The 26,917-nt window shown below is 36.8% G+C and overlaps 1 protein-coding gene across 9 annotated transcripts in view; it reads right to left on the reverse strand.

Moving 5' to 3' along the window:
• The window catches only part of OXR1 (oxidation resistance 1), a 229,544-nt gene that overhangs the window by 10,772 nt on the left and 191,855 nt on the right, over positions 1 to 26,917 (reverse strand). For 5 of the 9 annotated variants that reach the window (XM_018077523.2, XM_018077529.2, XM_018077568.2 and 2 more), the window contains 4 exons: positions 25,956 to 26,124; positions 22,764 to 22,926; positions 4,320 to 4,400; positions 838 to 963 (listed from right to left, as the gene is read on the reverse strand). In XM_018077523.2, coding sequence (XP_017933012.2) covers positions 838 to 963; positions 4,320 to 4,400; positions 22,764 to 22,926; positions 25,956 to 26,124 — 539 coding nt within the window. Of the gene's footprint in view, positions 1 to 837; positions 964 to 3,530; positions 3,924 to 4,319; positions 4,401 to 13,668; positions 13,742 to 22,763; positions 22,927 to 25,955; positions 26,125 to 26,917 lie in introns of those variants that run through there. The other 4 variants (XM_018077574.2, XM_018077539.2, XM_008924012.3 and 1 more) reach the window with 4 other exon arrangements.

Raw genomic sequence — 26,917 nt, forward strand, 5'->3', positions numbered from 1 at the left:
CAGTATGAGGTTCAACAAGGCAAAGTGCAGGGTTCCTGCACTTGGCTCACAACCACCCCATGCAATGCTAAAGACTAGGGAAAGAGTGGCTGGAAAGCAGCCCAGAGGAGAAGGACCTGAAGGTGCTGTTTGACAGATGGCTGAGCATGAGCCAGCAGTGTGCCCAAGTGGACAAGAACGGCATCCTGATATGGCCATTGGTGAGGTTGTGGCTTGAGTACTGCAAGCTGTTCTGGGTCTCTCATTGCAAGAAAAACATTGAGGTGTTGGATTGTGTCCAAAGAAGGGCAGTGAAGCTGATGAAGTATCTGCAACACTGGTATTATTACGAGAGGACTGAGGGAGTTGGAGTTGTTTAGCCTGAAAAAAGGGAGGCTCAGAGGGAACTCGCTCTCCACAACTATTACCACCTGAAAATAGATTGTAGTGAGGTGGCAGTTGATCTTTTCCCTCAGGTAACAAGTAAAAGGACAAGAGAAAGTGTCTTCGAGTTGTGCCATCAGAGGTTTGGATTGGATCTTAGGAAAGACTTCTTCAGTGAAAGGGTTGTCAAGCGTTGGAACAGGCTGCCCAAGGAAGTGGTTGAGTCACTACTCCTGGAGGTATTTAAAGGATGCTTAACATGTGGCACTTAGGGACATGGTTTAGTGGTCCACTTGGCAGTGCTGGGTTATTGGTCAGACTCAGTGATCTTAACATCTTTTCTAACATACACAATTTATTTTCTTTTATTTAACATCACACAAGGTCTTCCTACTGGTGTGTTTTACACTACAGTCATACAATTTGTGATACATTAACATATAGGAGTAAAAAATGACATATCTAAGTTAATACCTTTTCAATTTGTTCTGGCTGTAGTAATTCACTTGGATCGCTAAGATTTGGCCGGAATGCTTCAGGCTCCAGGTCTGTTTTGATATTTGTTACCTGTTTTGAATTGATATCTTCTCTTGTTGTTATCTACAAAAAGAACAGCAAGAAAGTAAGTATTTGCCATTCTATTAGCAGGAAAGATAAACTTCACAGGTTTAAAATCATGCAGTTATCAAGTTAGTTAGGCAAGTCCTTCAAAAGTTAAGAAATCCGATAGGTTTGATCTGAGCAAGACTGCCACTGCTTCCGATAGCAAGCTGGTACACAACTATATACCAATAATACCAGACACCTACTGAGAAGAAAGCTATGGTTTTATGCTAAAACAACAAAACAAACAGTTCCCATACACAGTTGATGGGTTTCAAATGCTTTTCAGAAGTTACCTTACATAGTTCTTGCATTTTAATACTAACATAGCATTCTAAGTGTAATTAAAAAAAAAACAAACAAACAAAAAAAGGAATTAAAGCTTAAAAACTGACATTTTTCAATAGTTTCCGAATGAATACTCTTTCAGAGTACTTAAGAAATTTATCAGATATGCAGTAGACATCTGGAGAGACTGCTGTTACGTATTTTGAGCAAACCATTTGAATGGAGCCTTTGAAGTATTGCTGCTCCATGAACTGATCTGCCAGAGCACTTATGGGAATCAAAGAAGGAAGAATTGAGGGTGGGGAAGGGAAAGCAGCAATAATACTTAAGCTGCGTAGTGAGCTTTGAAGTCTGCAAAGATGCATTATGCACAAGGGTCCTGCAGTAGTGTAAAATATGTGACCTATACATCTACCCTATTGAGTTGTTGTAGATACCATTTAGTGGAGGTGGCAGAAGGCCATAAAATTCCTCATCAGATATAGTTCACAACAGCTTCTTACCCCAGCTGACATTCACTGGCACTTTCATATTATAGTGCCATGTCTTGATAACTAGAATAGCTGAGATCCAAACAGGTTTCCTTCTATAAATCTTGCTGCAGGGATATTTAAACCTTATTAGGGATAGTGAAATATGACAGAGGAGTAGGACAAAATGAAGAAGTTAAGAAGATAAGTCACTGCAGCAAGACTTATTAAAATGTTGAGAGATTTGCTAAAGGAAAAAAAAAATCTTAACAACAATTAGTGCATCTGAATAATTTATCAGCCTAAACAAAGTTTCACTGAAAGCCAGACTGTCCAAATTAGAGCCTGAATCCTGAAAATTTCAAGAAAATACCTGCCAACTCCAGTTTACCACATCCCTCATACTCTAAACATACAGGACACGCCTACAGTATTTCACAATATCACCATGGTAAATTTTGCCAAGCTTTTGTGAACTTGCCTAGTTAAGAAAAGAGAGTCAAATCAAAGAAAACTCTGAAATACAGACAGGAATGTTTAAACAAATACAGCCACCCGAGCAAAAAAAAAAAAGAATATCCCTTTCCTTTCTCTCAATAACTATAAAAAGAGTTGCTATCACAAACTCCTGTTACTTAAAAATAGTCTTACAAAGTCAAAGTATCAAACTATATTCAAACACTTACTGAATTACCGTATTAATTTTTAACTCAAGAAAAGGTGCACTTTAAGCATTGCACTAGCAATAAGGTCATGCCTTCATTTTTTCAATAGAAGGTAAAAAACATTTCCAATGTAAATATGCAATTATCCATATAGCTTCATATGCAAAAAGATGACCTACATGCTGCATTATAGAGTGTTATCTCTAAAATGTTATTTCATAGTCCAAATCTTTTCCACTTTAAAAGCCTTTCATCCATCATATGCTACTGCTTCAACTCCAGACAAGTTCAGCATTGTTCAACTGTACAGCAGAAAAACTTATCAGAATTAAAGAATAACAACGGGAATAAAAGGCCACCATGCAAAACAAAAACATGAATAATTTGGCCTCAAGTGGCACGGGGGATCATGGGTTTTCTGTTCAGTTTTTTTTGTTTGGGTGTTTTTGTGTTTGTTTGGGGTTTTGTTTTTGTTTTGTTTTTTGCCTTTTTCATTATTATTATAGTAAAGCACTTTTCTTCTAGGAAGAACACTGCTTTGTAGAACCAGTCAAAGAGCGTCTGTTCAAAAGTATCTGTTTGACAGAAAGCTGTGTAGCTTCAAAACTTACAGATTTATTTCCCACCAAACTCTGACAGAACAAACTGACCTATAGTCAGATTCCAGGGGCTTCCAAGATTAGTAACTGTCACACAGTCTCCAACACAGCTGGGACCACAACTCTCAAATGGCCTCAGAACAGGCAGTTTATAGGCAGCAACCAATCCCATCAGATTTTTAAAGCCTAAATCTCAAGCTTGGGCATTCTAGGTGAAAGATATTTGGGGAGGAGCTCTTGTACTTTCAGGATATTAATACAGGGATTCTCCACCACCGCTTGTCAAAAACAGAACAGTTCTGTTTTCAAGAGGAAATTTTCTTTTTTTTTTTTAAATTTCTGATTTTCCTATACAAGTAGAAGTGCAGCTTTTTGGTTCATGGCTTATGCTCATTATTGATCTCTGTAACTGTACTACTTACAAAACATTTTAAAGCAATAACTACCAATTATTAAATCAACAGAAATAACAGAGCTAATAAAATGTTTTCTTTTGTGTAATTACATAATAGGTAAAAAAAAGTCAAGATCACAGAAAAAAAAAAAAAACAGAACAGAACTTTTTACAGTTTCAGTGGGCAACTACTACAGGAGAACTAAGTACTCAGTGCTTCTAAGGAGGTTTAAGGGAGGTCTACGCTATGCTTTCCATCAGTAAGTTATGTTAGTTGCTGTGTACATCATACAATTTTATAACTGTCAAAAAACTAAGAAACACCTAAAGAGAATGCAAATAATAGTTTCAGTTCATATCCATAGACCTTTGAAAATCCAAACTGCTTTCAAAGTACTGTTTTGTGTGTATGTGTATGACCTTTGCCATGCTGAATTGCCTCAGTTACCTGCTTTTATAGTAGGAAAAATACTTACCTATTCCACAGAAGTTGTGAAGCTTCATACTTGCCAAGTACTGTGAGATTCTTGATGAAAGATTCCTATATAAAATTAAACACCCATGCAACAAGGTTTTGGATTCTTTACCTGTTTTGCATTCTTTTTAGGAAAGCTTCTATCTAACACAACACACCATTCTAAAGTGGAAGTTAAAACACAACACTGCAAGTCAAGCAGTACTGAGAACAAATTTTCAAATTCTAACAGAAAATTCCTGTGTGAAAAAGGTGGAAGTAGTAATTTCGTCATAAAATTACTGATTCCATCATAGCATTGCACAATTAAATACATCCAAAACAAAGGAATTTTCTGCTGGATCCTTGTAGTGCTGTAGACAAGACAAACCCACTGAGTGCGGGACTTGCCCTGATCCAAGACACTACAAAGAAAGGTGTTTTAGTATCTGGAGATGGGGTTTAAACTACTGAAGAGGGCACCTGGAGACGTCTGCAGAGTGTGCGCAGTTCTTCGCTATTTAGAGCATCGATCCTGCGGTGATACTCAGCCACTGACACTACCTGAATATGGAGACAGGAAGACAATAATTCCACTGACAGTTGAAGAAAAGTAAAAAGGTATGAAAGAAAAAATTGGAGGAGAATGGAGGGAAAATGTGCAATGACAACAAACAAACAAGAAGGGCTAAAAGATGTTTGTTTCTGCAAGGACAATGCACGTGTAGGTGATTTTAGACATATGAGTACACACAGCAAGATTACAAAAACACTGAGGGCACTAGCAGTCAGATATATCTCACTGCTCTAGGACAAATACAGAACTGATAGAGGAGTGCACAAAGTTACCAAAATCAGGATGCTAAATTAAAAGTCAATCTGAGTTGCATGCCTTAACCCAAACTCTTCAGCCCAAAGTCCTCTCAGACATTCTTTACACCCAGATTAATGAACCCTGTGAACCTGGTTTGCTTTCCTTGAGGAAGACTAGAAGCAAACCTCAGGCTTCTCAGCAAGTTCTGACTTTTCTATCTGGCAGTGAAGACACAGTTAAAGACAATGTAGCAGGACTACAGTTCAATAATATCCCAATATCACGTCACAATATCTTTATCCTGGACTTTCTATTCCCCTCCAAAGCTTCAGGAGTTGCTCATCTGTCAACGCATTCACTCCAAATGGCATCTCCACTTTGGCGGGAGGTGTATCCCCAGAAAGTCTTCAGTCAGAAAGCTCTAGAACATGCTGCTCTGGTGCAACAAGCTGGCTAAAGGACTACAACAGTAATTTTGATGTAACTAGAGCAAATAATGTGATTTTGAGAACAACTCAAAATCATCATTTGTATGAAAGCATCTTAAAACAGCTGGTGGAGAGATTAAATGGATGTCCCATGTAGTAAGAGTGTATTAAAAACTTCTAGAGCCTACCACAGTGCAAAGGAAGACAACCACAAGTCCAGCAGCTCCCCATCTACCTGCCCTTACTACAAGGAGTTTGGCCAGATACTCGCCACTGTCCTGAGTACAGAGCCCACAGTCACGCATGACTGGCTCTTGAGCAGCGATGGTTCACTTTACCCCATGCAACTGCAAGGCAAGGAAAAAGGAATACTTGTGACACCCAGTTTTAATACTGCATAATCTGCAATTACTAGCACTCAATTTATTTCCATAATTTTTCTACTGTTCTCTTAAAAAAGATCAGGAAAATTGTTGGAAATGGTAGCGGTTTGTGCATTCTCAGAGTCAAGCAGCTATATTCAAAACTTTAACAATATTCCACTGAAACGTATGAGTGTAGTTTTATCCTTTTACTTGCTGTGACAGTTCATTGCAAATTACATTGTTCACACCAGCAACTTATGATTGTAAGCCTGAAAAGCAGTAATGTGAGGACCCCTTAGTCTTGTTGCTTCTTTAAGCTCAGTCTGTACGACATGCAAGGCAGTAGTTAACTTACAATGAGCCATAAATATGTGGTTACTTAAAGATTCTTGAAAAAAAAAAAATCTCAGAATCCCTGACACCATTATATAGTTGCTGTTTCACACAGTGAAATGCAAGCAAGCTCTGTAGGCTTTGCCTTTGAGCTGTCAACTGCATCCTCAGTCACCATCCTGCACGTGGGAACTGCTTATGAACCCTTTTGCTCAGTGACTGAGATCTGACAGACCTTTTCATATGCCAGGGAGGTGCCTCATATTTCCTGTTTGAGAAACATAAATACCTATCCAATAACTTTTTGGCATACTGAACTTGTTTCACACTCACGTTCCATCTCTTTCAAGAACAAAAGCCTGCAAAATGGAAGACTATTGGTATGCAATGACAAAGATCATACAAATCATGTCATAGAATGTCAAACTAGCCATAGAAAAATTACAAGAGAGGAATCCACCCTCTCAAACCCAGTGCATATTTTCAGTATACAGTCCATACTAAATTCAGTGAGTAAACCACAAGAAACTGTTTCAAGGTTATCCACTCATCACTGAACAAGGCTTTGAGTACCTTAAGATACCTCAACAGTTCAGATACTGTACCTGGTTTTTTATAGAGTGCCTACAGTTTAGGTCAACATGCTTTATTTTTGCTTTGCAGTGAAGATTATGTACTTCATGATTAAAATAGTTACACAACCTTAAAGTCATGTATGTCTAAGTTTACTAGAAACTACCTTCTACAGGAATTGGTTGAGATACATCTTGAAAACAGCCAGCATTTTGTCACTGCCCGGCTTGAAAGCACCATTTTAAAATGTCAGTAGGGACATTAGAAGTTTATTCTCTTTTATAATCTGGTTTAATTCATAATCTATTTATGCTGTTTCCTCTTCCATCAAGATTTCTTCATGTTCCTTCCTTATAGTCATCTTAATTTTCTATTCTACTTCACCAAGCTAAAGAAAAGTGTTTTCTCCCCTCTTCTCCCCCACACCCAGCACTCATGAGTTGTCTGTTCTGATCATTCCAGGAGCTTCTACCACCTCATTCTACTTTGAACTTTTATTCTCAAACACAGAACTTAGTTTTTCATACAGTATTAGATTTAACTATAGTAGCCTTGCAATCAAATCAGTTACCCATCAAATGTGTGAAGAACAAAGCTGAAAAACCGGCTGGACCACTGGGCCCCAAGGATTGATGTTCATCAACAGTTAAGAACTGGAACAGGTTTCTCAGGAAGGCTGCAGTATCTCTACCCTTGGAGGCTTTCAAAATTTGACTGAGCCAGGTCCAGAGCCAACCTTGACAAGTTCTTACAATTAAGTCCTTAAAGTATAGAAAAAGCTTTCTAAATTCTAATATAGTTCGTATCTTTACACATAAATTGCCAAATTGCCTAAAATTGTAGTAATCTAAGTATTCTGCCCAGGAATAAAATGCAGGTCTGTCTGTATGAGTTCGCTATGTGCTTTATTTGTTGCACTCTCTTTACTATGCTGTATCAGCATCCAGTTTTCTTCACATCCAAAGCTACTTTTTGAGGATCAGAAACTGTTCCTGAAGCACCTACCCTTTGTTCTCCCTCTAGTTATTTTCTCTTCAAAAAGAATGCAGGAGGAGAGAAAACCAGCTAAACCTCTTGTGGTTAATCTGGGCACTGGCTGGAATAGACCAAAACAAATAATGTGTACAGCTAGGATATTAGTGTGCTTAGGGCAAAAAGGGTTTTTTGCTGAGGCACTTGAAACTGTCTACCACAGGACAACTCCCAAGTTTGTAAAGACATGGAATATATCCTTAAGACATCTAATACTACCTGTTCTATTCATAACAGCAGCATTGATGAGAAAACATGGGATGAGTCCTATGACTCTTTCAGTTGGACTCCCCACACCATGTATATGTGAGTTAATCACCTAGCAGAACACACATTAGTTTTATTATTTAATGAATTAAGGATTCTCCTTTTGGAGAAACTCATGTTTCTAAACTTTGTTTTTCTGAAAATATGTAAAGAGTACTGAACTCTTACAAGCTACACTGGCATATGCAGTGAACAAAACAGAAACCAAAATTCTGAATATGGAACTTTTCTGTCCTTCAACAACATATGAAAATACAGTTAAAATTGTTTGACGTTTGATCAGCCCTTTCAGCCACTGGCCATATCATTCTGCCACAGGCAGATGTGAAAATGAAAACTTTTTACACCAGTGAGGGATTCCTCAGTTTAACAAAGCCACAAGAGACACACCTCCCCCAGTGTCTGTTTGCTAACAGGGAGGTTCAATTGCTGCCCTCAAAACAAACACAGTTAAACTTTCACAGTTAACAAATAGCTGAAATTGTCTCCACCGAGAAAGGGAGGGTCTTATCAGAGCTGAACAGTGCTTCTGAAAGATAAGAATGGGTAAAGTTTAACGGTAAAAGTGGCTCTCTTACACGTAAGAGTGCAACTCTGAATATGAAATAAAAAACAAGTATTAAGAAAGAATGAAAGCTGAGCAATTTTACTTTGGATCTTCATACATCGGTGTAAAATCAAGTGAACTGTAAGCTTCATGAACGTAAATTCTTGAGATTTAGAAAAAGTTTCACTCTTAAAATTCCAGGACACTTAATTTAAAAAAAAAAAAAAAAGCCAATGTAATTTTATCAGGCCACTTACAAAGTTACCTCAAAGTATCAGTCCATCTCTCCAATTTATCAATGAACAGGGAGGGGGAAGAAAGGATCAAACATTTTCTGAAGTCTGTAAATACCTTCTGATAAAAACAAAAGGTACGTTTGTGAACCAAATGCTGCTGTGAATATTTTAAGAGAAAACACTAGCTCTATTTTTCAGACAAATTTAGTTTCCTCCCAAAATCAGTTACACACTGCTTGAGAGAAAACAATAACAAAGAAGCAGACCCCTCCATCACAAATATGATTTGAGACATATTGATTACATCACGATGATGCATTAATACATGGGGCTTACCACACCAGATAAACAGTTACAGGTATAATTTGAAAAAACCCAACCAAACAACAACCTACAACTAATTTAATTTGATTAATCTTTAATCAGTGTGGCTACAAAGCTATCCATTTACTGTCTTGTGTGGTTTTCAGCTCCCTATCACACTACTGGTAACAGGGAAAGTGTTAGGACTTAAAGAACTTGCAGCAAATTGTCTCAAAACACTGTCAAAAAGAAACTCCCATAAGAAAAGCCACCACGATAGAAACTCGAGATAAAAGCAGATGGCAAAAATAGGAACCAGGCCTGGTAAGGCAGATCTAGGTAACCTACCAGAACAAAGATTCCTACCATGGAAAACTGTGAGAAAGGAAAGCACTAATTCCAGGCCTAAATGAAGGTAAAGGTTTGAAATCCACACACTGGACAAAATTCTACTGTGCAAACTGTAGGAAAGAAAACAACTGCTTAGACCCATGCCATCCCACGTTATGGGAACATCTCTGATGCCCCTTGAATATCCAGGACTTGGACTGTATAAAAGTGGTACCCCATAAGCATGACTTGGGGGACCCTCACCCCTGAGTAGACCAGAAGAAGAAGGACCAGCAGGATGCCATCAGAATCCATCTGGTGGTGATATCTTTATCTGTTTACCTAATCTGTATCTCTCTCATTCTTTTTCTCCCTCACCTCCACCCCCTCCCTATTTCTCTCTACCTCATATTTAACGTTCAGTAAAATCCATACTATTGACTTTGGCATATGGCAACTGGATCCTAACAGAAAGGAAGGGACAACAACTAGCCACTTTAAGCAGAGAAGGACCAGAAAACGACAGCAGTCCCCTGGTTTGGCTGGCAGTGTGGTTCTTTCTCTCCTTCAGTGTCTTTAAAGCTGGCCCTCCCAGAACTGTTCTGCACACCAGGCTGTTTTCCAGAGCAGGGACAGAAATGCTGAGTATGTCACATGACAGCAGCATTCTCCCTGTGACCACAATTGTCTTCACAGCTTTGCAAGATGAACTGTTAAGTATCTGCCTCAAAGTGCTCTAAGCCCACAGTAACTGCACCAAACTGTAATTAGCATATATTGAAGATAAAAAATCTGCAATAATCAGAATAAATGAACTTGAGAAGACAGCAATCAAAGCCTGCAGCACACAAAGTGTTACACCCAGTCTGAAAAACTTAATAAGCTATTTTTTCAAGATATGAGAAAACACTCATTTCAGAGATGATAATGCCACCAAGAGAACTAAATTTAACACGGAAAACATCAAGCAGTTTAGGATGTTGGTGTAAAGAACTAAGAACTAGCTTTAAGAAAACTACTTTCTTAATGAGGCAGGTTAGGAAACTGTACTCATTTTGTTCAAAGAAAAAAGATCTGTAGCAACATGACCAATAAAACCCAGTTCCCTTGCAAAATCATTTAAGGAAGTTTCAGCACTAGCAAGCAGAGAACCCAGAGTTTCATTGCTGAAACCACAGCACCTGGTGCCTGACCTCAAGCTGCCACTCCAGGACAAGGCAGATGGAGCAAGGTTACATCTCAGTTCTGATACTCTGCTCTGCAAAGATTCTCTCAGGTTTGACAAGAAAGTGTTACAAGTTATGCTTACAAGTAACTGAATCATAGCCCAGTACGAAAATGTTTTTCTTACTTTAATCAGAAAACAGATCAACTAAGGACCAACTTCAGATTCCACAGATCATTAAAAACATACAAATATAAGCTTCTACTACTCATTTATAACTAACCTTTTTGAATGTTCACCCGCTCCTCTAATTTGACTGCATTTGCAGTGGATATTTCCCAATTATTAAAAATGTAAGCAATATAACACCTAATAAGTCAATGGAAGATCTAGAATCATAGAATGGTCAGGTTTGGAAAGGACCTTAGAGCCCATCTAGCTCCAACTCCCCTGGTATGGGCAGGGAACCTTCCACTAGACCAGGTTACTCAGAGTCCCATCCAATCTGGCTTTGAACACCTCCAGGGATGGGGATTTCACAACTTCTCTGGATAACCTTTTCTGGTGTCTCACCACCCTCACAGTGAAGAATTTCTTCATAGTATCTAATCTAGACCTATCCTCCTGCAGCTTAAGGTCATTCCCCCTTGTCCTATCATTACATGCCCTCCAGCTTTCTTGTAGCTCCTTTAGGCGTTGGGAGGTGCTACAATGTCTTCCCAGAGCCTTCTCTTCTCCAGGTTAAACAGCCACAACTCTCTCACCTTGACTTCACAGAAGAAGTACTCCAGCCCTTAGATCAACTTTGGCTCTCCTCCGGACTCAGTCTAACAGGTCCACATTGGAACACCTAGTTGAGTGTATGATGTATAAACCCCTAAACTACTTAGGACAATGGGTATGGCAAATATCTGTCATCAAGAAAAGGTTCTAGGCTTAGTGATCTGTGTAAGAAAGTACTGGATTGCACTCTGCTTTTTTTATTACTAAAAAACCTCAGATCATTAGTTCACTCATTACTCTAAAACAAAACTTAGTACGGAAAGTTGACTTTCAAAATATTCCTGCAGTGTTATTATTGGATTGATGCAACCTCACACTTCTGATATCCACAGGAAAGAAGTACTAAATTTTTATCCTTTACTTGTAAGTCCTATTATTATATCTCCATAACAGCCAAAGACCTACAGGCATTAGCTTGCCAACTACAGTTAACCAATAAATCAGAACCTCAGAAGTTGTGCAAGGTTTAAATAATTCAAACTGTTAAAACCAACACTGCTTTAATTCCCTTTGCACATTAATATCTTCAGAATATAAAAGCCAAAGATCAGTTTTCATTGGTTTTGTCCCCTTTGGCTACACTGCCTATCCAAGCTCTGCAAAGCAGGGACAAGCATTCCCAAAGAAGGCAATCCACTTTTTGTTCTCTTACATTGTCTGATGTCTTTTGTCTGAAATGCTTTGATAGGAAGAATCATTGCCTGCATTTTTGACATTCTAGAAACCTACTGGCATCTCTTGTATTGCAGTACAATAAAAAGACACAAATACCAAACATTTAATAAAATGTGGGAAGCTAACATTACTGGGGTTTTAAAGGAGGAGCATAATGCACAGATTAGTCACCAAAACCTTGATCTCTTATCCTGGGAAAGTATCAAACCCCTACAACACTTACCCCAAATTAACTCCATCATAAGGAAAAGCCCTTTCAGGTAAATAATCAAAGGCAAATTAGTTGCTTGAAGCTAGCAGTCTTGTTTTATTACATCACTCTATTTGGTCCAGCAATTGTTATTTCATGTGAGTTTTCATCCAAATTTCAGAACAACCACTAATGAGAAATTTAGTCAGAAATCTGTACACTTCATATACAGACAGTCTCTTCAATATGCTTCCTACTGTCCTGCATCATTAGATAACACAGAAGTAATTATACCAATACTACTTCCCTCTTTTCTGCAAAAAGGTTACAGTTGCACATTAGCATTATGATCATTAATTGAAGAAAAAACCCGACTTCAAGAAGAGAGTATATCTTGTAGACATAGTAACATTTTAAAAATATTCCCATCTGGTAGATACTTCTTTAGCCTCTTTTTCTGATTTGATTTCTTTTACATGTTAAAATAGCCTGTTCTGTCCCTCTCTCAGGGCAAAGATTATCCACATGGTCTTCTTTAGTTCAACCTCTCCTTAAGAGCTGATAACTATTACTTTTATAAGCATAGTTAGACTCTGGCTAAAGTTAAGGGAAACAATCTAAGGGAAACAATTATAATAAGGGATAATACTACTTTTTTAATTATCTGGGCAAGATATAGCTATTTACTTATGTATATATCTATATGCTAAAACACACATTCTTGATAAACTTCAGATACTTTTTACACTGGTAAATGTTACGTTAAAATAACATTTCAGTTCATTTAGGTATTTTATCTCCATTTTACACTCCACTACCACAGAGGAAAGTTAAGCGCCTATTACTTCAAAAATGTTTGTTAGTTAGGAACACACATTTACAGAACCTTTTGCTGTAAACAAGGCAATTTCATATTTTTCAGTGATCTGGCTACAAATAAAGATAAAAATACTAGATAAAAGAATGAATAAAAAACTGTAAATAAATACAATATGAAAAATAAAAGCCAAAGTCAACAGCACTTTGAAAGAATTAAGTATCAAAACCCAGGAGATCTGTAACTCTTAAAAAAGGCAGTAAAAAGCCTGTCGCAGACAGCATCTAATTGAAAACTATCTTCCAGATTTACCACTGGGTAAAAGCACAAACAAGTATATTGTCAAGATCGTTTCCTCCTTATCCCCAAGATGTTACTGTTTTCTAAGTTCCACTGAAAGTTATTTCCTTTACATACAAATTAAATACTACTGCAAAAGGTCTGTTAGGGAAAAACAACACTAAAAACTCCCACAGTTACTTTCAGAAACTAATGCAAATATAATCTAAACTGCAAAAAGTGGTATTGGTTCTCCCCTCCATTATAAATGTGAGAGTGGGACTACAGCATACTCATCTTCCTGGATTTAGAAGTAGTATCAGACCTTCACACTGTTGAATGACTTCTGAGAAGGTAATGGTAACTCAGGAAATTTATCCTGCTCTAATTAAATGTCAGCGTAAACTCCTCTTCTCAGTATTCAGCTATAAATCACATTTTTGGTGAAAAAATGCAATACTCCAAATGAAAAAAAAAAAAACACCTTAAAACTGCTGCACCCCTTAATGCTCAAAGTAGTTTCTCTCATCTAATGCCAAAGGAATACAGGCAATTAGCTTATGTGCCAAAGGTAACAAAAGTGTGACCCGTCATCCTGTTTACACATCCAAAATTTAGACTTCCAAAAACTGTCTCTGCACCACAACATTTAAAGACTGCAATAACAGAAATGAACACACTACACTGAAAATTACCAGAGCGCATTTACGATTAACTGGCTGGTGCTTCCTTCCCTTCTTCCCATACCAGAGACGAGACATTTCCCTTCTAAAAATAAAATGAGACTAAAAAAAGAAATTAAAAAGAAAAATATCATTCAAGGCTGTTTGCAAGCATTCTCTGTACCTGCTGTCAGTTCCAGGCACAGGCAGAGTCCCACGACACGCTGACAGGATGGTCTGCCAGACGCTCACGTTTGACTGACAAGGCAGGGAACAAATGAGCGACTGTACAGCAGGGGGATGTATCGCAAGTGATGACGGCACCGAAGAAGAAAGGTTTCCTGTGTTCAAGTGTGGTTGCAGAGCACTAGTTTGTTAAAAAGGCTAAAATATTTAAAGATACAGAGCAACTTAATTGTTCTTATACTGAAGAACACAAAAATAATCCCCAAGATCTGCCTGCAATATTCTACTACAGCATAACTCTTCATAAACAAGTTCTAATGGCAACAAATTTGCATTCAATATTTTATTAATAATTTGTCTTCCTTATGTTGACAACTGTATATAAACCCTGTCAGTCATATTTTAGAGTCCAGAATCACTTAGAAAAGTGGTGAGTGAAGATTTAAAATACTACTTGAAAAACAGGTTTTGAAGCATTCAGAAACTGTTATCCCTGCAGCATTTTCATTTTGTAAGCTACAAGAATAAAATGAATCCTTCTGCCTATAAGATAAACTTGCTGTATGGGTTAAATGCTAGTCCTAGCAATAAAGTATTTCTGGAATCATGATTTAATTTTTTTTCCCTTAAGGAAGAATGTTTATTTAAACTAGCATGTGCAATAGTAAAATGCCTAGCAACCCTTTGAGAATTTCCTTGTAGTAGCACTTGGAGGCTCTCTACCCCACACCCCAAAACAAAAAAGAACAACAACCCCACAGCCCAACCCCTCCCCAAACAAAACAAACAAACCACCAACCAACAAAAACAATCCAAAAAACTCCACACCATCTATGCTCCAAATTCTGCATAAAAGTATTAAATAGGCCAGGGCAGCATCAGGCAGCATCACAACAACATTAAATAATTGCTCACTTGTGCTGTTGCAGTATGATCTAAGAGCCAAGATGTCCAAGCAGAGAAAACCAGAACTAAAACATGTATTTTACTGCAGCCCATGTACTGGAAGAACTCACCTTGCACTAGTACCTACATTCACATGGATAAATTATTTTTCTTTTCAGTAAAACCTTACTCAGGAGCTGGCAGCTCTAAAAGTAAATTTGTCCTAACTTATGAGAACTATTAAGGGGGCAATTTAAAACATTTTTATCACTAGGACATTGAAGTCGGGGTTTAAGAAGTTCAAATATATAATAATACACTAGATACACAGTCAAATCGGGTAAGATTCCAACAATAAACCATATGTCCATTTATGTATTTGGGTTTATTTGGTTTGGTTTGTGTATTTTTTTTTCCAAATAAGTTAACTAATACTGAATTAAAACAAGAACAAAACTGGACAACTTTAAAACTGTTTCAAAGGAGAATTACCATCAATATTAAAAATGAAATACAAGCTACAGACACCACTCCCTCCCCTAGCAAGTCTGGGAAATCTTACAGGAATAGAAAGTATGCAGAAAAATTACTTCAAACTTTCTCTGAACATGAGACCTCTAAGCCAGAAAGCAAAAGCTACAACTAACTCCCCCACAGCCTATTTTAGCAGTCATATTTTCCCCCCGAAGAAAAAAAAAACAAAATCCTCTTTTAACACTTCTCAACATACTGTTTCTCCGAGACTGAGAGAGGAAGAAAAGAGCCTGACCCACTCACCAATGTTTTGTTCTAGAACACTTAAGTTTTTAGCTTCTCTCTAAATAAAACTGGCTTTTCTCAGAACTTCTCAAAAGGATTTTGACGACTTGCTCAAAAGAAAGGAGCAATAACTTCTTTGTTAGATCTGACAACTCACTTTTTCACTTATTTACAGCTGCAAAGTTTAATGGGAATGAGTGCACTAGTAAATTTATCAGACCCCTTTGCAGCCTGTTTTGATGCTCAGTCTTCCAGCTGGTGGGGGCTGCTGCTGCGAGCATCTGCAGCAGGGGGGTAGGAAGCAGGGCAGGAGATCTTGAGCAGCACCGAGAAACAGTGCAACTGTAAAAGTGGCAAAGGTTCTCTCGTGACTGATCTCCTTGAAAGCCCTGTAACACTTCTTTCCAAACAAGTGTAAAGATGTGTTTCTATTAGTCAGAGAAAAAGCCCACATGAGCAATTTGACCCCAGTATCACCCCTTAAAGATGAATAAACTGCCTTTTTATTCTTTTGTGCATTTGTGGATTATACTATTGATCTGTTAATTTGAATCAGAACCTCATATCTTGTTGCAATGAATGTAGACCTTGCCATAAGAGTGCTTGATTACAAGATTCTAGGGAGGAGTACGAGCTCAGACCTGACATGTGCAGAACTAGCAGCAAACACTTGAGAGCATCCACCTATTTGCTACCTAGACAACAGAGCAACAGAAAATGTATCTAATTACACCAAATGATAATCTTGTTATTGTCATTGTTAGTTTGTAACCAAGCTAAAGATCGCTACACAATCAATGTGCATAGTACTTTCAGTAACTGCACTTCACAATATTGTTTCTTCTAATAAACTAATCTGTCTTAAAAAATACTAAAGTAGAGGCAGAGAAAAAGGAGAGTGCCAACAACTAATGAAACGTCTTATTTCCACTCCAAATCAGTTACCTAGTTTACACCTTTTGCCACACCAGACTTCAAGTTATCAGCTGACAAGATCTCATAACCCTGAAACAGGACAGTAAGTATAGTAACTCCCTCCAACTTCAAGGAAGTCTGGAAGTCCAAGAAAGACTGGACAGCGGGTGTGGAAGAGTGTCTTTGCAGCTGGGTAAGATGGCATTATTCTGTTTTACCTAGCAGCTAACAGTGCCCTGATACCACAGTAATAGAAAAGTTGTGATGTTGAATTCTACAATACCTATATTTAATATTCATGCTTTTTGAGCAATATTATATTAGTAAAAACTACTCTATTTCCTGTGCTCCTTCCCTCTCAAGAGAGAGGTTATCCCAGAAGGATATCTGGGGGGGGGGCAGCCTGGGGGGCATAATTACTCAGTTTATGCTATTGATTCCACATGAAGCAGCCCTGTAGGTGACCAGGTTTTGTGACAAAAAGTCACTAGCACGATACACTGAAAATGAGCATCCTCAGGCATCTCCTGAGAAGATTATATATAAGGTATATGCATAAAATAAGATTATTCTCAGAATTTAGTATTCCAATTTCAGAAGCAGCCTTTAAAATTGAGGAAAAACATAAATCATAAGAACCAGACTGTATAACTCAAGTGCCTCAGTGCAATTCATAAGTCATTTGCATTTGTGACAGACAAAAAGAAAGTTTGTTTTTATGCCATTGTATTGGTTTTCCTGGGAACAAACAAATGATAAGCAATTACATTACTTTCATTTTCTGTAGCCTATCTACTTGTTAGAATGCATTTTTAAAAAAGATGACATTGCTATTTAATTACATCTAGCAGGCATTTTATAGGTAGGATTATAATAAAAGCTCCAATCGCCAAAGAGGACAGCAGAAAAAACTGAAAGCTGTCACAAGTAGTGTTTAAAATAGCATCATTTAATACACATTAGTGTAATATGACAGAAAACTCTGGAGTTATAAACTTTGTTATAGTCTTAAAATATTTTTAAATTTAGAGTAGCATTTTACAGCTCCGATAAGAAACATCCTGTAAGCTTACTCCTTTTATTATAATTTTAGAACATAAATTGCCAAGAACTTAAAAATTAGGAAGACATCTAACTTACATGCTCAGACCACCTAAATCATCGTCTCTGGAAGGAATCCTACTACATGAAAGAAAGGCAGTTTCATATTTTGATGCTAAAGCACACAGAAGTCACCTGAATTAAGGTCTGATTCTTACTAAAGATAAACCAGACAAGTTCTATTTGGTACAAAAAGCCTTTCAGATGACTGAGAAACAAGTGCCAAGTTAAGGAATAATGAGATTAGAATGCAGTTGAATTTAAAAAAAATAAAAATAAGGTACAGGCTCCTATGAAAAACTACTACTCTGTCGTCTAGAACAACTGGGTCTTTGTAATGTTGTAGGTGGAGCTAACATGGGATTACAGCTGAGATCTGATTGCTTTCCCCCTTACAGGTATAAAACCCACTAAACATTACAAAAGCTATCTCCAGGGGTATCAATACAACATGCACTAGCACAGTTTTGTAGCTGGCCGATAAAGTTTCCATAAGAAAGGAAGTCTAATTTGAGAAAAGTCATCCTTTGCTTCCTGTCAACAGCTTAGGGAAAAAAAAAAAAGGTAGCATTTTTCCATCACAGTTTTCCTCAGTATTTCCAGAGGTATGCTGACAGCCATTAAGAATCTCAAAAGCACAAGCTTTTTAGCTGAATGGTTCTGCTTTAACTCTTAGCAGAGAGACTGTCCCAAATCTCTCTATTAGATAGATGAAATATCCATCATTACAATTCCACATTCATGATTCCAACTACAGGACAGCTCCAAGTAATCAGAACCTTCAATTTTGACTTACAAGTCATATATAGATTCCAAACAGATTAAGTAGAGACAAAATAGAGCAAAGCAAGAAATATCCCATGCATGAAGTTGAGACAATATTGCTCAAGGTAATTGCAAAACCAAGAATGAAAGTTACCAATCTCTGCAAAGGGCATTAGATTATGTAAATAGACACCAGTCTCTCTCTTCAATCACAACAAATTAACAGAAACATTTCTAGTATTGCACGACTGCTGGAATTCAAGACACTCATCCTTCAGTACAAGAGCAAAGCCTACTAAACATGCTGTGCTAATGCACAGCAACATCTGCATAGTGACACATCCAATTTCTAAACTGACAATACACAATGTAAAAACCAAATAACCAACTAGCTTATATATCCAATATATTATCATAAAGAGACAACATTTCAAGAAACATACTGGAAAAATATTCTTATTTTGAGGACTATTAGCATGGTGCATCTTTAAATACATTCTGTGCATTGTTTCATTCCAACTTCTAGGCTTTCTCATTGCTCTGTTGATTCAGTATTATCCAGCTTGTTATATAGTATTATGTTCATAGCACATTTTAAAATGTAAGACACAACAAGCAGCTGTTGCACTAGCATCCCAGCACTGAAGTGTACAGTAGGGATAGAAGCAAATTTATAGAAGAAATATGATGAAGAATATAGAAAACTTAATACAGCAGTGCATTCTAAAACTTCAATGTCTATTTTAATATAGAAATGTTATAGGCTACAGTCCAGATCCAATAAAGAATATTTGAAAAAGGTTTCAAGACTGGAATACTGGACATAGGTGCTTATCTCACCATGAGACAATTACTGTTTGTGACCTTCACATTTCTACAAACACATAGAAATAGAATTGAGACACTCCAGAAGTTAGTTTTGTTAGTGGTGAAAGGTTGAGTGTCTGAGTCAAATGCCATTCCACGAAGGCAGAACTTCACTTGCAACTAATGGTCTCATCTAGTAAGCATTTTAAAACCACATCTAATGTTCTAACTGAAATTCAGTTTGACAAGTGTTATCATAGAATATTGCTTTCCAGAAGTATTATGTCTATGTTTCCTACAGACATTTAATATGCAAAACCAAAAGGTAATTATTATGAAATGCGAGTCCAGAACACGACTCACTGTGTCTGGAAAAAATTATTTGCAATATCTATCAACTCATACTTTATTTCAGAAATTTACTTCTAGACAGCTTTAAATCAAACTAATTTTCTGTATTTTCTGAAAAATGAACAAGATAATGAAAACAAAACAGATGCGCTTCCAACTACTTTAAGACTACTGTAAGTTTGTGGATCCTAAGACAACAAATTTCCTGTTTTCAAACACCTTGTGGATGAGTATTTAGATTTACATGGACCTGAAGTATCACTCAGTTTTGAATAATGGCAATAAATGAGATCAAATGACAGGGAGAAGTTGGGGGAAGGGGAAAGGAAGACTCAACTCTTTAAATAAGAATTATTCTAGTGCAGAGCAATTCATCTGTTTCCTTAACAGATTTCAGGTTTCAATAGGAACCTACAATATACACAACTTGAACTAAAAAAGGAAACAAGATTAGACCATAAAGTACTGATAGCAGTGGTTTCTGAGGCACTGCACAACAGAAGGAGTCAGCTTGTTGTCAATAAACATGCATGTACTTGCACGTTTAGATGCAAGTACGGAATATGCTTTGGAGAAAGCATTTGTTTATTAACACAAACTACTATTCATTATTTGTGCTAACAGATACAGAAAGCCATTAGCATTTGCACTCAAGACACATCAAATAAAAAAAGAACACCATGATAAATATACCTCTCTGTCTATAGCTCAGTACAGATGGTAAAAAAGAATCACAAAACCAACACCAAAACACACCCACATAAAAAACCCCAACAATCCCATACAACTCATAACACCCTCTTCTTTGGTGTAAGCCCATTTACATAAGTTCAAGACAATCACAGAATCATAGAATTGACCAAGTTGGAAAAGACCTCTGAGATCATCAAGTCCAACTCTTGATCCAACACTAGACCATGGTACTAAGTGCCACATCCAGTCTCATCTTAAGAACCTCCAGGGACAGTGAATCCATCACCTCCCTGGACAGCCCATTCCAATGTCTGATTACTCTCTCTGTAAAAAAATTTTTTCTAATATTCAACCTAAACTGCCCCTGGCAGAGCTTAAGACCGTGTCTTCCTCTTGTCCTGCTGCAGGTTGCCTGGGAGAAGAGACTGACACCCACCTGGCTCTACAACAACCCATTAACCCTCATTCCTGTTTCTCTGATTTTAAGACATTGTACAATGATTACAATTACAGGCAGAACACTTTCTGGAATAGAAAGATACTCCACTACCTCAGTCTTTTGGTAGATCAACAGTACTTTGCGATGTATTTGCACATCAGGATGTTGCTTTCCATTTCCCTTCCACCCCAATTCTCCCATCCCTGTGATCTGAAGAAGGCAGGTTGTTTTCAAGCCCAATACCTACAAAAAGGTTTCAGTTATACTGTTCACCTGCTTAGATTGCACTGGAGTAAAAACGGACAGAGGAAAAGCTCGTTGGGTTAAAGGAAGGAAGTATATTGATTGAAAATAATGACTGAAATTCAATGGGAGTAATGACTATGACAACAGTTACAGTGTCCTGTATTTACTGATACTTTCTAGCATATGTTAAAAGCCACTAAATGCAGTTTTATGTGATGACAAGTTTAACCATCTCGTACTGTCAAACATTTCCAATTAAAAAGTTAGTTTTTACTTTCAGATTTGTGCTAGAAATCAGTCAGAGGAAGTCACATTACTCAAGTCAAAATGCACAAAAGACCACATTACCATATTTCTTGTATTTGCATAACATCTTTTTTATCAAGTTAACCATTTCATTAATCACACTAACTTTTAAATCCAGAAATTATTTGATAATATTAAGAAACCAACCTTGACATAATGTCACATAACACAGAAATTACAATATTTTTGAAATATGTCTTCTACAACTGTTTCCAGAGAAGACCTAAATAAAGGTTTAAGCCGTGGCTTCATTCTATGGTAAATAACTTACAGATTTTTAGTACTTGCAGAAAACGGATTGTCTCAAATATCTTCAGAAATAGCTTCTAAAAACTTACAACATTTAATCATGAACACAAATTTTCACTATTTTCTGTGAAAATTATTCTGTAATTATATTAAGGTGCTAAGTTACTGAAGAGCTCATTAAAAAAGACATACTGTGCTTTAAATCATAATATTGATCACTTTTCACTGATCCCCATGTTCCAAAAGGCCAAGTTTCAAAACATCAAACACTTATAAAGGCTTTGAGCAGGAGTCAACACCAAAATAACTGCTGGTAAAAGTACTCAAGCAAAACATATGCTGAAAATATGAAGGTTCAGAAGACATATTCTTATGATACTAATTTCCATGTCTGAAAGCAAATATGGTTCCTGCAAAATCACTGAGCTGCAGAGAGTGTTTTGTAGCCACAGTCTAATACTTCACGTAAGTAAGCTGGAAGTCAGAGTTCTAAGATTCTACATTTTGGAGCTAAGAAGAAAACTACTACCTGTAGTTAAGACTACTGCAGTTCTTTAAAATTTCTTTTACCCTCTACATAAAATATAAGTGTAGACTTCCTTAATTTCAATGTGCTCCATTGCAGGGTGGGGGTAGGGGGAAGAAAAAACAGAAGATCAGTCTACAGAGATGGCAATTGCTGTCCTGAGACTCAAACAGTGCTGATGGGATACTTCCACAATATATATATATATATGACAAGAATCATCAAACTTTTGACCAAGACTTGAAGGCACAAGACTACAAGTGCTTTAACTGTATGTACACTACAAAACAAAACCATGTAGACATGTAAAGATGTGTCCATAGAAGCACAGTGGACACAGATTCACATGAGAGAAATGTGTTTGTTATAAAAAAAGTTGAGACAGTTCCAGTTACAATTTATTTTTAAAGTTCATTCAACAGTGTCTTAATGCACGAAGAAGTTAAAAGTGAAAAATTAATTAGTGAATTATTGAAACAAGTCATTAATAGATGTTCCTTTCCTTTTATGCTGCTCCATCCCTTTTTTTCAGTCTTACCAATAAATACTGAACATTCTAGATACAATAATAAGTATCAGAAAACTGTCAGTTTACTAGACTGAATATTATGTCTGCTTCATCAAAATTGCAACTTCTTTGCTATACTCACATTCTTTTCACTTGGAGTTTTAAGTTACAATTTGCTTCATGCAAAAATGACTTGCAATTGTGAAATGTTGCCCTGACTTGATGTTAGAGCAAAGCATTAGGATGGCATAAATTAAACAGTCATGATCACAGTAATCAGACTAATATAGTACACTGCTTTTGTTTTTCTTCTCGGAAAGTATTTAACACTATCTTTTTTAATACTTTCATTGGAATATATTAAAATAATATTTGACACTGTTCTTCCTTACCTCCCACTCTTTAGCAGCATCTTCAGTAGTAGATTCTTCACTAGTTTCAGGCTCTTCCTTCTTTTTCACTACTATAAATCCAGGTTCCCGAAGAGACTCCCCAGTATCTTCTGCATATATCTCTGGACTCCACTGGATAAAGAAGACATACAAGTGATCTGTCCTAGAGAAGTCAAATAATGATACGGAGAAGAAAGATAAGTTCTGTGATCGTTTGGATCCTGTCTAATAACATGAAGTATTTAAGGTTAAAATGAAAATACTTACTATTTCATGTTTCACTAGGTATTAGAGATATATTTGAAAAGAACTAGTTAGCTCTTTTTTTTTCTTTTTAATTATATGAAACTGACACTGGAGGAAAAACGGGAAGCAATTTGGTAATGTAGTAACCGTGATTTCATATTCAAGTACAGGTTTCAACCACTTCTGTCCCGTTGGAAACCTCTGCTTACAACTGAAACAACTTCCAAAATAAAACACCAAGAATTTTTTTTTTAAGTTAAAAAGAGTTACATAAGAACAAACAAAATTGGAATTTAAAGATGCCTGCATGTCTGTTTTCCCTACTCCTGAAGAAGAGATGAACGTTCCCAAGACATATAACCAAAATTATACAGATTATGAGAATTACTACAGACATGAGGGAATAAGACTGAAAGCATGCAGACTACTCTGACTGCATTAAGTACCACGATTCAAAATTACCTCCTTTTAAGTTACCTGCCACAAATGGCATGGTTTTCCAGTTTGGAAGAGTAAAATGCCCAAATTCACAGAAGAAAGTTATTTGCAATCCTACTAGATGTCAGTTTGTACTGTTTAAATATTTCCTGTAGGTGCACAGACAGAATACTAAGAAAAAGGACCCGCAACAAATCCACCAGTATCTCTTCATCGTGGAAAAGAGACTCAGAGTTAGAGCTTTATGGCTCTGGTTACAAGAATTTGACTATTCCTTATGTTTCTCTTCAAAGATATTGACTACAGTCAATCTGCATACTGGATTAGCCTAAAGAACAATATTTGAACATTCTGCCCCCCCCCCCCTTACTAAATCCTTGCAAAACTGAATAGTGGAAGAATACCAAGAGATGCAGAGCAGTATCTCTGCAAAAAACTGCAGTTTTGTTTTTCATGTGCCTCTGCCTAAAGGGATGCTGCACACAGGTGTGTAGTAAGAGTCTCTAACTAGGGTCAGTTAATCAGTTACCCTTGTTAAAATTAAGGTTCCTGGACAACACTGATGAAAGGAAAAAAAAAAAATTCTCTAGCAGTAAGAGAGTGTAAAATATTTCAGATGCATGAAGTTAGATAAATTCTTTTACAGAAGTCAAAACAAGAAGATGCAGACTCCTCATGCACTGAATGAGGTAAAAATTTTAAGATGTCATAGCACTTCTCAAGAACTTGGAATTGTGTATAATTACAGCAGCTAAAAATAAAGGCCCACAAAGCTTGATGCTTAAGGAACTCTTAAACGCTTCTTCCCAGACTAGCTCATTTGACATTAAGAACACTGAAATAATGCAGGTTGTCAGATACTGACTTTTCTCTCCTACCACTAGGTGAAGAAGGCAACTGGATTGACACTAAAATGTTTTTACCTGCGCACAGTAGCATTCATCAAGGTTAACACCAAATTAAGAAAACAAACAACCCAATATGAGGACATGTGACTTTTTGTGTACAAAAAACACAGGACACAATAAATTAATAAAGAACTGGTACTATACTCTCCATGCAATTAGAGAGAGACCTTTTACAGGTGGAGTAATTTCCAAGATCAGATACCGACTGCAAACTAAGAACCATCTTCCAAAACAGGTAATAAACTCTGCCTTATGCTGAAGGTAAGTACTTGCTCTGCTACATTAGAAAATGAACCAGAGACAATAAACGTTTTAATCAACTGAGCTAGACATCATTGTCATATGTGAAACATTTATCAGTTTTCAAATTAAATATGACACTGATAGAACAAGTAAATTTGAGTTGACTGTAATGACAAGAGGATACTTGGCCCAGACAGGATTAACTACACCAGAATTAGTGCGACAAGACATTTGACTCAAGAATTTGCATCATCTCCTCCACTTAAGAGGAAGCAGGAGTGATGTTTAAAAGTGGACTAGTGATGTACTAGCGTAGACTCAATTCTACCTGTTGGATAACTCGAATACTTTGATGTAACTTCAGTCCACTACACATTTCTGTTCACAGAGGACATGAAAAAAAGACTACTGCCTTTCTTGTTGCAACCAACTTAAGTATGAAATGATTATGTTTGTAATCAACCTTTTCTCCTTTAGATTAAAGAACCCCACTTACTTCTAATTTTCTTTATATGTTACACTTTCTAGGCATTAATTAGTCTTGCTGTTTTCCTCTGGCTCTTTCCAACTGATCCATATCTGTCCTCAACTGCAGTGCCTCAACTGGACATTCTATGCCATCCAGCTCAAAAGAAAAGATGGAAAAGTGACTTCATCATTGTGAGTAAGTATTTATACAAGATGATAGCTTTTTGTTTCTTTCTTTTCCCCCCACTCTTTGTCAAGGATGTAATAACCCCAAAAATCACATTCAAGTTGAAAATAAGCCACAGTTTCCTAATAAAGATCATTTCAGAATACAAGACTTACAAGTGAGCATAGACATGTCATGTCTTTGAGTGCAAAAAATTTAGATATTTTTCCAGCAGACATACTTAATTTGCTTCCTGGAAAGGTTTCATGTTCCATATATGAAGATAAGACAAAAGAGCCCCAGCTAGCTCTTCTGAACTCAGAGCTCTAAGAAGTAGAGAGAATTTTTAGGAAGTTTCTAAATAACGGGAAGCACAGGTAACGACAATAAAAACTTTGTTGCAGAACTCACTTCCTCCACCATACACAGATTCACTTACTTGAATCTTTCTTTCAGTAATTACTTGCTACAAACAAAAGCCTAAATAATACCATGAGAAACTACTGGGAGAATCTACAAGTAACTCAAGTATATCACTAAAATTTCTGTAAGGTAATGCGGTATTCCAGGGGCAAATACAAACCAAATCAACAATATCCTCAGATGCTGACCTGTTTTTGTGATGCTTTATAGACACAGTCACTGAAAAATTCTGAATGGTGCAGAAAAATGAAGCTCAAAGACCTATTGCAAAGTGTTGATTTTTACAGTTTACCTCCTTACCTTTCTTGAGGAACAGCAAACCAGTACTCATGTTTTTTGTCCCTCTGTGCATACTGTTGCATCGATGCACTTGCTTGAGAAACAAATGTTTTTCTCATGGGTTTTCCAACCCTGAGAAGCAGAAACTTGTGAGATCGATGTCGTCTTTTCTCTTTTGTAGCTGAAGACCCTGTTAATAAAGAAAAAGTAAGCTTATCCACAGTGTACAAAAAAGCTTAACAAATCACTAACTAATTTTGTATTAGGCAGTACAGGTATATAGGACACATATAAACAAGTAATGGGAGACAGGGTAATATAAGTAGTAATAATCACTTGTCTGTTATGTCAATTGCATCAGCAGAATATACTTCAGAGTACAACACATTCAACAATTGTTACATTCATTCCTGGAGATCCCATTATGATAGTATTTCATCCATGACTTGAAGTATTCAGAAGGTATTCTCAAAGCATTCCACTCATCACTGAATCAGACAACCCTTCCACTATTAAACAGATACACCACATACATGCAAAAGATACGATTCTACATATGTACTTTGCCTTGATTCATACATGTCAAACCTGTTCATTACTTTTCATTTGCAACAGGAAAAGTTCTAACACTACTAATACAGGATTAATTTTACCTTATTAGCTATATCAAACAGCTCAATGGCATGAACACCATCTCAGGATGAAGTATACTGGATGTTACAGCACAGATTTCTCCCTCCAGCAGTATATTTAATTAAACTAATACAGTTATATGATTACCCTCAAGATCTGGATTGTAAAGTCAGCACAAGGTAAAGGAAGAAGCCTTCTTAAAATTGTTTCTTTACTAGATCAATTGCCCAAATCCTCCAGCCAAAGGAGATTTTTATAAAGGAAGGAAGGAAAGAGTAAATTTAAGAGTTCTGATCATCAGTTATGACAACAAAGGACTTATCCTAGCTCTGGTATTAAAGGTACATACA

The sequence above is a fragment of the Manacus vitellinus genome, unplaced genomic scaffold (assembly GCF_001715985.3).
Source record: "Manacus vitellinus isolate BGI_N305 unplaced genomic scaffold, ASM171598v3 scaffold_1_pilon, whole genome shotgun sequence".
In the NCBI taxonomy this organism is placed as follows: Eukaryota; Metazoa; Chordata; class Aves; order Passeriformes; family Pipridae; genus Manacus; species Manacus vitellinus.